The sequence below is a fragment of the Perognathus longimembris genome, chromosome 23 (genome assembly GCF_023159225.1).
Source record: "Perognathus longimembris pacificus isolate PPM17 chromosome 23, ASM2315922v1, whole genome shotgun sequence".
Classification (NCBI taxonomy): Eukaryota; Metazoa; Chordata; class Mammalia; order Rodentia; family Heteromyidae; genus Perognathus; species Perognathus longimembris.
This window is the reverse complement of record NC_063183.1, coordinates 17,349,998-17,362,646: the sequence shown is the minus strand read 5'-3', so window position 1 is coordinate 17,362,646 and position 12,649 is coordinate 17,349,998. Positions and strand designations below refer to the sequence as shown.

Here is a 12,649-nt window from a genome sequence, read left to right as displayed (position 1 = left end):
ACTTGAGCCACACCTCCACTTCCACTTCTGGCTGTTCAGTAGATAATTGGAAGTAAGAGTCTCACAGTTTCTGGCCCCTGCTGGCTTTGAACCGTGACCCTCCTGTCTCAGCCTCCTGAGGAGCTGGGATTACAGTTAGGAGCCACCCGTGCACAGCTGCATTGAACTCCTTTTTAAAGGCCCTCCCTCCTCCTCCTTGAAGCCTTTGGTTTACTCCAGTCTTCTCTGGTTGGAGGCCTTTGGCCTGGTAATTTTAGGAAACCAAATCCTATCTCCTCCGGGGCAGTGTCTAAACAAGGTGAGCTACCCTTTGGGCTTTGGGAAGGCACCTGTCAGCAAAGCAGGAACTGGGATTCCGATGTCCGTGTGAATCCCATCTCTTCCCATCTCTTCCCGTTCGGTTTGGTTCTCTTTCCAGGAGACAGACGGTGACCAGCACGCCCTGCTGGATCGAGCTGCACCTGAACGGCCCCCTGCAGTGGCTTGACAAGGTCCTCACCCAGATGGGGTCCCCCAGCATCCGCTGTTCCAGCGTGTCTTAGGGACCCTGGGCGTGAAGGAGCGGGAGGGGGAGAGCTTCGGGAGAACAGCCGTGGAGGAGATGGAGAACCAGCACCTGCTCAACCTAGCTCATCAAGGAAGAAACTTCTCGCTTTCAACCAAGGTGGCCCAGACCTGTTCTCTAACGCACAGAAGCAAACCCAGATGTGGGTTTTCGCGAACAGCTGGGTGTGCTGAATACTTTCGCCCTCAGCCCTGGTTTGAAGGGCAAGAAACGGCTTCTGCTCACTTGAGCCAACAGGTAGTGGTTTCGCCACTGCCCCTCCCCCAGCCTTCTCTTTCAATGACAGCCGTGTGTGCGGGATGTCACCACGTCACCAGCTACGGAGAGAGCCTCGTCCTGGATTGCATACAGAATTCACCCCGGAGGGGTTGTTCTAACTCTTTGGCACTCGTGGCAAATGCATGCGCAGCCCCGCCCCACCCGGCCTGGCAGTGTTACGGGTGCACCTGGAGAACGCGGTGGTTTGGGTAAAGGGGGGGTTCTTGTCTGGCTCTCTCCCTCAACCATATAGCCAGGTGTGTTCAGCAGTGTGCCACAGGGGTAAACGTTGGTGCGAGCCATCTCTCTCTTTTCAAAATGCTCTTGTCCTTTCTCAGCTGGACCCCCCGCCCCCCCCCCCCGCGAGGCGCGGCATTGGGGCAGCGCAGGGGGCCCCGGGTTCACGTTAATCTCAAGACTTGGAGGATGGTAACGGTTCCCACACCGCGGGGGCAGCGGGGGTGGGAGGCGAGGGGCCGAGGCAGCCACCCCCGAGGGCGTCTGCCCATCTCCGAGCTCGCGCCACGTCCTCATGTACCTGGCTCTGATGGGTTTCGGTAGGCAGCTGCCTTCATTAAATCCACTGTATCATATGCTGTTTTTAAGTGTTTATATTGTAAACAAAGTAGGCACCGGGTCAGCCCCTTGCCTGGGAAAGTACAGTCCCGCCAGTAACTCTGGTCTCCCCAGCGCGAGGAGGCATTTCCAGCACTTTCGGAAACTGAAAAAAAAAAATTTTTTTTTTTTGGTAATTGTAATTTTATTTTAGTTTTGTGCTAGTACTGGGGCCGAGCACTGTCCTTCAGCTTCTTTTTTCTTTTTTTTTTTTGCTCAAGCCTGGCACTCTACCCACCTGAGCCACAGCTCCACTTCTGGCATTTTGGTGGTTCATTGGAGACAAGAAGCTTAACCGACGTCCCTGCTGGGGTTGGCTCGGCACCCATGCCTCAGGTCTCGGCCTCCTGAGTGGTTAAGGATGGCGAGCCCCTGGTGTCCCAGGATGGGACTAGCAGCGCTTCCCGCCCCAAGCTGAGGCTTTTCCAGGTTCTGCTGGGGGTGGGGGTGGGTGGGGGGAGACCTGCCAGCACTTTGGGAAGCTGAAGCGGACAGAAGCAAATTCCCCAGAAGGGAACGCTCTCAGGCCAACACAGGTGAATGAAAAGGGCTTTTAAAAAAGTTGTTGGGTTTTGTGTTTTTTTTTCCCACCTTTGAAAACTTAAGGCATGGTACAAAGGGACCTGTGATCTTCGTCCCGGGATGTAGTTATGCGGTTCCCGGTAGAGAATCATCAGAGAACACCATGTTAGAAGCACTGGCAATTAAGAGAGGAAACCTAGTATAAATGAGCTCAACTGGAAAAACAAAAAGGAGTCCTCCTCTCCTTTTCCTGGCCTTTGGCAGAATGCAGCACACCGCATTGCCACCTACAATCGCTTTCTTCTTTGCTGCTGTTTTTTTTGTGTGTGTGAATAAATGACATCCCACTTTTTTTTTTTTTTGGAGGGAGGGGCATGGATTTATACCAGGAAAAACAAAGGGATTTCCTATGGAAGTCGTCCTGTCTTATTCTAGGGGAAGGGAAGAAAGTATACTTTTCAACAGGTTTGGGAACGTCAAATGTGATGACATTTCTGATGCTCTGGGAAGGTACTGGGGGACATTCGCTAAAGTCCTATCCCCCAAGCTCTAGCTGGGAGATGTCTGGTTAGCAGAGCTGTCTCTCCCCCCCCCCCCCCCCCCCGCCGATCCAGGAAGAGATGGAAGGAATACCGTACCTGAGAGGCCCATACGCTACATGTAGGGTGAGGTTTGAGCCTGGCTGGGAAGGGTCTGTGGACTGTTTGCAGATGCAGGAGCCCCCCCCCCCCCCCATACATTCACACTCCTGGTCAGCTCCGAGATCCAGGGCAGAATTCCAACGGTGGCTTTTGTCCCTGTCCTAAAAGAGCCAGGGTGCAATGGGTTCTGAGTGTCTGGCTTCTGCCACCTGCTACGGGGGCTCTCCGATAAGGCTTTGTTGGTGGCACACTTGTCCCCGGGTGTGTGTGTAAGCCGGCCTTAGCTGTCTGTCGTCCATGGGTGGCCCAGGGTGGCTGGTGTCTTTGCACTTTCAGTGCTCCGCTAGGATGCCTGTTTCTAGGAGGCATGAAGCAGAGGGTGCCTCAACTAGCCCGAAGGCTGTTTCTTCATCTTTCTCCTTTTGCATACTATCTAAGGAAGAGGTGAAGAAATGGTAGGCAGTTTTCCCCCTTGGACAACCCAGACACTGAGTTTGGGCATGAGGTTAGAAGGTGGTGCTCTTTCCATCATGGACCACAACATAGTTCTTTTAGGACCACGTAATATCATTGGCCTTCTCGAGTTATAAAACCAGTTTTCTTAGTTTTAAATCTGTATGAATGGCATGTTTATTGGGGGGGGGGCGGCAAAAAAGGGCAATTGAAAAGGAAAAGAGGAAATTGGGGCCGTTCTAAACAGCATTCAGCAGTTTTATTATGACCTGGTACTGGGGCTTAAACTCAGGGCCATGCGCTGTCCCCTTTGCTTTTTTTTTTTTGCTCAAGGCGGGAGCTCTACCATTGGAGCCACACCTCCATTTCTAGCTTTTTGGTGATTCATTGGAGGTAGGAGTCACGCAGCCTTTTCTGCCCGGGGGGCTGGCTTTGAACCTTGATCCTTAGATCTCAGCCTCCTGAATGAATAGCTAGTTGCCAGGCGCCCGTCATCCGTGCCCGACCGAGCAGTTTTTTAAGCATGGTTTCCTCAGGCAGTGTGCACCCCTCTGAGCTGCCCCGGGCCCTGGGCTGGTGTCTTCCTGGGCTGACACGAACCACGCCCCTCGCCCTGGATGGCGATCCTTGACCTCGGCACCTCGAGAAGAGCCAGCCTTGTCGCTCTCCTGCTCCACTGCCCCCTCCTTCCCACGTTAATGCGGTCACTTCAGGCCTTCGGGCAGCGGCCCCAGCCGGCGCGGGTTACAGGCCTGGGCTGGCATCACCGCAGCTGGCGCGACCTTCCTGGCGGGGCTGCAGACAGCCTGGCATTTCAAAGACAAGCCTGAAGTCCCCAAGCAGGGACAGCGACCTTTGTGACGAGCCCGGGAGGGCGAGGCGGCTGGCAGGCTTCTCCTCACCTGCTGGTGCACCGCGGCGATGGTTCTCCGAAACGGTTAATGAGCCGACGTGAGCCGTGGCGCGTTCTGTGCGCTTGGTTGGGTTTGTCTTCATCTCCCTTTGGCTTCTTGTTTGGACCCGTTCCAGAGATACTTTTTTTTTTTCTTCTTCTCCCCTCCAACCACAGATTTTCTGTACGTGGTGTGAGTGTGTTGCACACCTAGGTGAGCTGTCTGGTTTCACACCGAGTCTCCGAGCTGCCATTTCTGGGGCTCCAGGACTGGCTCCTTAATTCTTCAAAGGGGAGGCTGGGAAAGAGCTGCGGGCGTGGCGTGTTCACCACGGGGGCGGCTGGAGACAGCGCGGGCTAGCTCGGCCCGTTGCTGTCTCAAACTGGGCTTCTTCACTTCTGTGTGGGTCTCCATCTAGGAGAAAACGGTCACGGCCAAGTTGGCGCGGCATATGTGGCCCCCCGTGTTTCCTCAGTGGACCCCTCGATGAGTCTTGTCTTCACATGGACAGAGCGCCAGGCACTTCCCAGATGGACAAAAGGCAAAATGTCTGCTCGAGGAAGCCAAATGGCTGTGATGGGCGGCGCGGTGGCCATGGGGAGAGGGCGGAACCCCCCCCCCCCAAACCACCATGCGAGAATCTCGCCTCGCATGTAAACTGGATCTACACTCAAGTGATCCTGTAATTGGTCTTTTTTTTTTTTTTTAATGTTGCTGTATACTTTAGCATTCTGGTGTTTTTATATATTTATGTAAGTTCTTAAAACCATTCAGGCAGGTAACTATTTAATTTTGTTTTTTTTAAAGACAGTGGGGAGATCTACCTTGAAGGGCCAGTTCTGAGTGTTTGGTGGAGGGGATAATGGCTTTTGTGGGGGGGAAGGGGGGGCCTGGCATCCAGATAGACCGGACCAGGCTGGGCCACATGGCAGTGCCCACACATGTGCGGCTCTGAGCGGAACAAGGCCCCTCCCTCCCTGGGGTCCCAGCGAAGCTGGGGTGAAGCTGTCTTCAGTCAAGGAGCCCTCAAATGGCCCTTCCGGCTGTCATGGCAGACAGGCTGATAGGACTCATGGTTTGTGTTGGGGGTAGGGATGAGAACGCGGGAAATGTGGATAACCCTCTCGATTGAGCCAGCCTGACCTTTGGATACCTTTGTACAAAGCATGTATGTATTTATAGTGTTTTAGATTTTTCTAACTTTTGTATCTTAAAAGCAGAGCATCTGTTTGTCTAAGCATCTTACCCCAACTGTTAAAAGAGTTGCATCCCATCCTCCCCCTTGTAAGTGCCCTTCTAATAAACTTGTCATTGGAAAGCTTCTGGGCCTAGAGCTCAGTCTGCATCTTTTTTTTTTTTTTTGGTGCTGGTACTAGGACTTGAACTCAGGGCCTATCCCTTAGCCTTTTCTGTGTAAGGCTAGCCCTCTACCTCTTGAGCCACAGTTACACTTTCAGCTTTCTTTTTCAACTGGTCAGAGCCACAGATTTGACTGCTCAGGTTAACTCCGAATGGCGGATCCTCAGCCTTCTGAGATCTGAGCTAGGATTACAGGTGTAAGCCACCCACATGGTGCCGAGTCTGATTCTTGCTACTGGTTCTGGGTGGAGAGACTTACAGAAGCCCAGTGAGGTCCTGGGGGGGGGGGGCGGGCTTAGAGCTCAGGCATTGGGAGAAATGGCTGCAAGGCTCCCTTTACCGCCATCCTGTGAAATCTTACTGTCCTGGCTGCTCAGCAGGGGCCCCAGATAAGCAGCCCATCCTTCAGCAGTGGGCATATCCTGAGCCACCCACCAAGGGCCAGAAGCTTCTTCACTGGTTGCTCCCTGCTCCCCCCACATCCAGACCCTCCAGGCACTGGGAATGCCCAGCAATGCCACTGGTATTCATCTCATCTGCCCTGGGCTCGAAGGCCACCACTGGACTCGTGGCTTGACCTGTGTCCTGCGTGCCGCCAGGGGCGGCCCTGGTTCAGGAGCAACCAGGGTGCCTCCCTTTCCTGCTCAGATGACTGAAGTCCTGTGAAAATTCATATGGAATCCAAACTCCCACTGCACATCTTCCATGTTGTTCCCTGACTGAATCCCTGACCTCAAAGGCTGTGGGATTCAGAGGATCAAAGCATCAAATGTCATTTGGTTTTTAAGTGTGAACAAAAAGACTGGGGGCGGAGGAGCAGGGGTAGAGGCGGCCTCTCCTGCAGTCATCTTTCTACGGATCTCACCCGAGTCCAGACGCTCCCTCATTAGGCGAGGGCTATCCCAGTTCCACGAGCTGGGGCCCAGTCCTTTCTTTCCACCTGGGCCTTTGGGGGACTATCTCCTACATCTTCAAGCAAGCTGTAACACTGGCCGCAGTGGTATGCCCCCCACACCCAGCCCCCAGCCTAAATTCTCTGCCATGGAATACTTGCCGCCCCCCCCCCCCCCGGCCTTGTCCTCTGTAAGCAGCAGCTCCAAAGTCCTACATCCTCCTCTCCGTGGTTGTTCCCGTTCCTTCCTTTGCTTGACCACACAGTTCCTCTTCCAGCTACAACTCCTCCTTTCCAGCCTTTCTGACCCAGACGGCCAGCTCAACGGCTCTTACTAACGCTTTGCACTGGGTTCCAACAGTTCCTCTGCCCCTCTCTCCCCCCACCCCCCCGCGTGTTCTGTCTCTCCTCTAGGCTGAGTCCCACCATATTTTTTGTGTGTGTATGTGGTTGTTATAGACAGCCTTCATTATATTCAGGAATGTTCCCTGGAACCCTAGTTTCTCCAAAACTTTTATCATAAATGGGTGCTGGATTTTATCAAATGCTTTCTCCACATCTAGCGAAATAATCATGTTCTTGACCTTGCTCCAGTTGATGTGGTTGATTACGCTGCATATATTGAACCCGCTTTGCATCCCTGGAATGAATCCAGTTTGATCATAGTTCCCACTGTATTCGTTATCCCTGGCTTCTTTTACTTATACTCTTCCCCCATTCCCAGCGCTGGGGCCTGAGCACAGGCTTCATGCTTGCTTGGTTTCTTGCTCAGCTGGGGCTCTACCACTTGAGCCACACAACCCCAACCCTGCTTTTTTGTTGGTTATTGGAGATGGATGTCTTGCAGGCTTTTCTGCCCAAGTTGGCTTCAAACCATGATCCTCTGCATCTCAGTCTCCTCAACAGCTACTACAGGCATGAGCCACTGGGTTTCCATATTTTTTTGCTGAACTAAATGTCTGGTCTGGTGAATTCTACCTTAGCAATACTATCTGTCTTCATTTCCATTGTGCTTAGATTTTAAGTCCTTTCATGTGGCTAAAGGAATGTATCAAAATGCAGTTTGTGGTTGCCTTTTACTAGAATAATTCCAAAATTCCAAAATGTTTCCCTTTAGTGTAAGAATAGCAAATATGTGCCCAAATTACCACAATGATCTGTATCACTACTTGTGACAAAACTCATCAATCAGTAATAGGTCATCCTTCCCTACTCCCACCCCAACCCACTCAACACAGCTAACTGATTAGGCAGATACTGACAATGTTACCAGAACAGTAAGGCTGCATGAAGGTCTCCAAAGGGAAGGAGGCTTCTGCCTGGCCCTTAGGTATTGAGTTCATGTCACTGTCACAAGGAAGGGAGGGAGGGAAGGAGGGAAGGAAGGAGGGAAGGAAGGAAGCAAGGAAGGAAGAAAGGAAGGAAGGAAGGAAGGAAGGAAGGAAGGAAGGAAGGAAGGAAGGAAGGAAGGAAGGAAGGAAGGAAGGAAGGTTGATTTAGGACACACTGAGACCAAGAAAGTTTAGTAAAGAAGACAAAGTGGATGGTATACACCCAAGCAGGCACATCTGGTAATAGATGCAATCAATCCTCAGATTTTTTTGTAGAAAAAGTGGGCTGGGGTTTGGGCCAAAGCCATCTAAGGAAAAATTAACTTTATTCTGGACATTATTTTTTTGTTACAGTTCTGTCATTTGGGCCTAGAGATAATCAGTGGGTCTGTTTATCAAACAGGCCATTATGACACCAATATCTGAGTGTTTCTTTAAAAAACTAGTTCTTCCAGGTGTTTCTCTTCAAAACAGGCATCCATCCCTGACTCTTTACTTTGTAACCCCTTTTATGATTAGACTTACTGCCCCATGTTTTTTTGGTTTTTTTTTTTTTTACATGATGTGTCTGTTTTAAAGATATTCTTACTCACTTCCCAGAATGTATTATTTGGGCAAGTAGGCAAGGCCAGAGGTAGAGCTGCTTCTCTGCATTGAGTCTCTCTAGTGGACCGCGTGTTGCTGATTAGTGAGAAGTGTGAAACACTAAAGCAAAGACAGTAGTGTCTGGCCCTTTAGTGAAGCTGTTGGACCACATAGTGGTTCTCTGTGATTTTCTGGCTCCTGTTTCCTTGCCTCATTTTCCCTGATCTATACTGCCTCAAAAGACTGCTGCTCGCTTTTCCTAGAATGTGACTGTGTGTGTACTGGGGGACGGTGCCTTTTGGCTATTCAGTATTTGTGGAGCAGGTGCATAGTCTACATGGCATTTCAAGTTCTTCTTCCTACCAGCCTTCCCAACCTTCTCCTGGACAACTTGGTGTCTCCTAATGTACCCGTTGCTTTCTTATTCCCATAACTGTTCATACCATGACTTTCCACTTACTTATCTGCCTCTCCTTCTCTGCCCAACTTTTCTCTATCCTTTTAGCTCCATCCAGGCATTACTTCCCCCAAGCCTCTAGTTCTGGGTATGTCCTAACACCAGTATCACCTGGGGTCCAGAAGTGCAAATGATCGGGCCCCACCTATGTCTCACTATGGTTCTCATTTGAGAACCACTACTTGTGCTCTCCTCAGCACTAATCTTGCCTTCCCACAGTCATTTAGGCTCTTCACCCTGCTTTACATACTGCCTGGTCCTTTGTGACCTTGGCTGACGTGTTACCTACTCCCACCTCAGTTGGACTCTCAGCTCCCTGCAAGGAGAAACTATATGCTCAAGTCTATACCGTCTGCTATGCTCACTCTGAGTCTGGTACCAAGCTTCACAGTGTTGGCTGACCCCTGAATTCTTGTTTTAAGCCATCTTACTATTAATGACTTCCTGGGAAATTTTAAGGGAAGCACAAGTGGTACAGGCCATGTCCTTGAACTTCAGATTAAAAAAAAGAACCTTACCCACGTGCTGGGTGGCTCACGCCTGTCCCCCTAGCTATTCGGGAGGCTGAGATCCAACGATCGAGGTTTGAAGCTAGCCCAGGCAAGGAAGTCCATGAAACTCCTATCTCCAATTAACCATCAGAAAACTGGAAGTGACATTGTGGTTCGAAGTGGTAGACCACTAGCCTTGAGTAAAGACAGCTCAGAGGCAGCACCCAGGCCCTCAGTTCAAGGGCCACAACCACCCAAAACAAAAACAAGCAACAACAACAAAAACCTCTCTTCCAAACAAAACTGTTTCCCTCAAGTACCTTCCCCAGGCTCACTGAGCCTGAGTCTTCATAGCATTAAAGCCTCCTGGTTGATAACAGCAACGATGATTAGTCATTTCGTCAGACACTAGCTGGGGCCCTTCTTGCTAGAAGCTGTTTTGCTGCCATGCTGCTGAGTTCTTTGTTAATGGCAGAGTATTTAGGTGCATTAATAGGCAACATATAATCGTGGCTCAAGCTTGTAATCCCAGCACTCAGGAAGCTAAGGCAAGTGGATTTCTAGTTCAAGGCCAGTCTGGTCAAATAGAAGGACTGTCACAAAAAAGAACAAAAAAAAAACACCCAGATACTACACAAGGGTTGTAGAAAAATGTTTTCTTTTCCCCCCCAAGCCTGTGTGCCAAAGATGTAGTAATAACTGTTGTGGCCAGGCTCTGAGTCAATACTTGCCCGAAAGAAAAGCAGAACCGTAAATCACTAAAAGAGTTGGAATGGGGCTCAGTAATGTTCCGAGAACAGGCCCCAAATACTGCTGTTTCTGCTTCAATTGTGGAAAAGAAAAACTATAGGGGGTGATCCTGCAAACCAGAGGAACTAAACTTAGAACCAAGCCAGATCCTTGTGACCCTAGAAGAACTAGCTCTGAGGAAAGTTCACAAAGACCAAGACCTGCGGGGTTAGTAAAAGCCTAAGCAATGGCAAAACATGAAACCCAGAGAACTTCTACGTGCCCTCTGCAAGGGGACTCCAAACCCCAAACCTGAATTCTGCTCGTCTGACTTAGATGTAATATGCAAATTACTAGGGAAAGGTTAGTAGTTCGGGTGTTCTTTCCTAACCACGCGAAGGTGCTGGATGTTTCACAGCACTTGTCCTGCCTCTAGTTGAACATGGGTTGCATTTAATAATTCAATGCTGGAGTACCACTGTCAAGTGTAAGGTGAAGGATGTGAAGAATCAATCTCTCAGTAAAGTGCTCGCCTTGTATATGTGAAGGCCTGGGTTCGATTCCTCAGCACCACATATATAGAAAAAGCCATAGTGGCGCTGTGGCTCAAGTGGTAGAGTGCTAGCCTTGAGCAAAAAGAAGCCAGGGACAGTGCTCAGGCCCTGAGTTCAAGCTCCAGGACTGGCAAAACAAACAAACAAAACAAAAAAACCCCCAAAACCTTCACTGAAGCTTGTCTACATCCATTAGATATCTGATGAATCAGAACCTTGACCACACCAGATACAGGCTTGCTAAATTTAGTTTTGCATTAGCAAACACACAAGCTCAGAATAGTCCACAGAGCTCTCATCTTACCCTTACACAGTGGTTCTCCTAAGACTGCTTTCCACCCTGGCCAAACGGGCCAAGGCAGGGAAGGGGTGCTGCAGCTTTAAGTCATTGTTAAAGGGGCTGGCCTAATGCTAAAGTAAACTTGACAAGACACACACATACACACACATACACACACACACTCTTTATCCATACCCCTCCACAATGGGAGCATGAAATTAGCCCTGGATCCCATTTCGTGTGTTAGAAGTCTCTGCAGGAGGGGCCTGACACGTTCCACGGTCCTTGAACCACAGCCCGCATTACTCAGCCAGCTAAGTCTAGCTTCCCTGAATCTCCAGCTTCTCTCTAACAGATGTGGCCAACGTCTATAAATAGAGAGCAAGCAAACTGGCTCTGTCAATCTTCTCATTCTCTGGCAGGACAGCGTATTTTACAATTATAAAAACATGTATGTCTTCATCACTATAACATTATTACATAACCCATGACTTTCTCTAGGGGAAGAAGTTTATTCGTGTCTCTGTACCTTCCGATATTTGTGGATCTTCAGACTTTATTATATTCACAAAACAGAAGCCATACCTTCCAGACGAGACAAAGGGACTACAGCGTGCCCAGCACTGTGCTAGGCACATAGAAAAATGAAAGAAAACTTGCCTTCTTATCAAGTCCAAGCTGAAAGCCAGGTGCCAGTGGCTCACACCTGTAATCCTAGCTACTCAGGAGACTAGGATCTGACGACTGTGTTCAAAGCCAGCCCAGGCAGACAAAGCCATGAGACTATCTCCAATTTACCAACAAAAAACCACAAGCAGAGGGATGGCTCAAGTGGTAGAGTGTCAGCTTTGAGTGGACAAGCTAAAGTGCAACACAGGCCTTAGTTTCAAGTCCCAGTACTGGCACAGAAAAAAAAAAAAATCCAAGCTGGACGGGCTAAACCTGTGAGGCCTGTGCACAGGGCTCTCCAGAGGTGGGGATGGTGACTGGAGCGCTGGCTCACCATCGCGCTTCTGACCATGGGCCATTAGCAGACACGGGTGGGTTAGATACTCTCATGCCTTCCTTGCGTGCCCCCCAGATAGTGGCGGAGGTCTGAAAGATGCAAATCGTCATCGACATCCCCCCCCCAACAACTGGAAATACTGAGTTTCACAAATTAGCTAACTGTGTATGCTGAATCCTTCAGAGGTAAGTTTCTCCCACCTCCCACCCTCTACCTTCGAGAACAACAGAAGCAGAACAGTACAGATCAGCAGGCTTTACAAATAAGTCACATTTTAATTACCCAGCTTTGGCAAATCAAGTTCACAGCTTTTTTTTTTCCTAGGCTGTTTCTCCCAACCGTGTGACCTACTACGTCTTCCATGTTTTAAAGAAAACATGTTCCACCTTTCTGGTAACCCACAGCCAAAATGTATCACTTTAAAGAAACACAGTCATGTCCAAGATTATCAATCAGCAGAACGATGGAGAACCTGACCAGACCTTCGGGAGGAGCAAAGGCGGTTCCTTTGCTACCAGGAATGCTTAGCTACTGAGCGGCTGCCCCCACAGTGGCTCTGGAAGCCCCTCTCCCACACACCGGTCGCAGGTGCCATAGTGATTGTCTGGGGTGCCCAGAGCAGGTGTGGCGCTTACTTCTGCTTGTGGTCTAAGCCTGGAATTCTCTCCATGAAGAGAGTGCGTTCAGAGCCCGCACAAGGCCAGAACCAATTCTCAGCCTGTGTGCCGGCACCATCCATTTATGGAGCCAGGCCTGGGTAGAGCCAAGACAGTAACTGCCACAGAGAAGGTAACAACTTACATTACAGGCATCAGCCAAAGACTGGGAATGTGGCTTGGTGACATGCATGAAGCCCTGGGTTCGATTCCTCAGCACCACATAAACAGAAAAGGCTGTTAGTGGCGCTGTGGCTCAAGTGGTGGAGTGCTAGCCTTGAGCAAAAGGAAGCCAGGGACAGTGCTCAGGCCCTGAGTCCAAGCCCCAGGACTGACCAAATAAAGAGAAAAGTGTCAACAGA

The 12,649-nt window shown here is 50.1% G+C and overlaps 1 protein-coding gene across 1 annotated transcript in view; it reads left to right on the top strand.

Annotated features, from left to right (window-relative positions):
* Smad3 (SMAD family member 3) overlaps positions 1-1,436 on the top strand; it is a 98,276-nt gene extending 96,840 nt beyond the window's left edge. Inside the window, exon 9 of the mRNA XM_048333216.1 lies at positions 419-1,436. Within this exon, the coding sequence (XP_048189173.1) occupies positions 419-542 (124 nt within the window). The 3' untranslated portion in view covers positions 543-1,436. The remainder of the gene's footprint in view (positions 1-418) is intronic.
* The last annotated feature ends 11,213 nt before the right edge of the window (positions 1,437-12,649 follow it).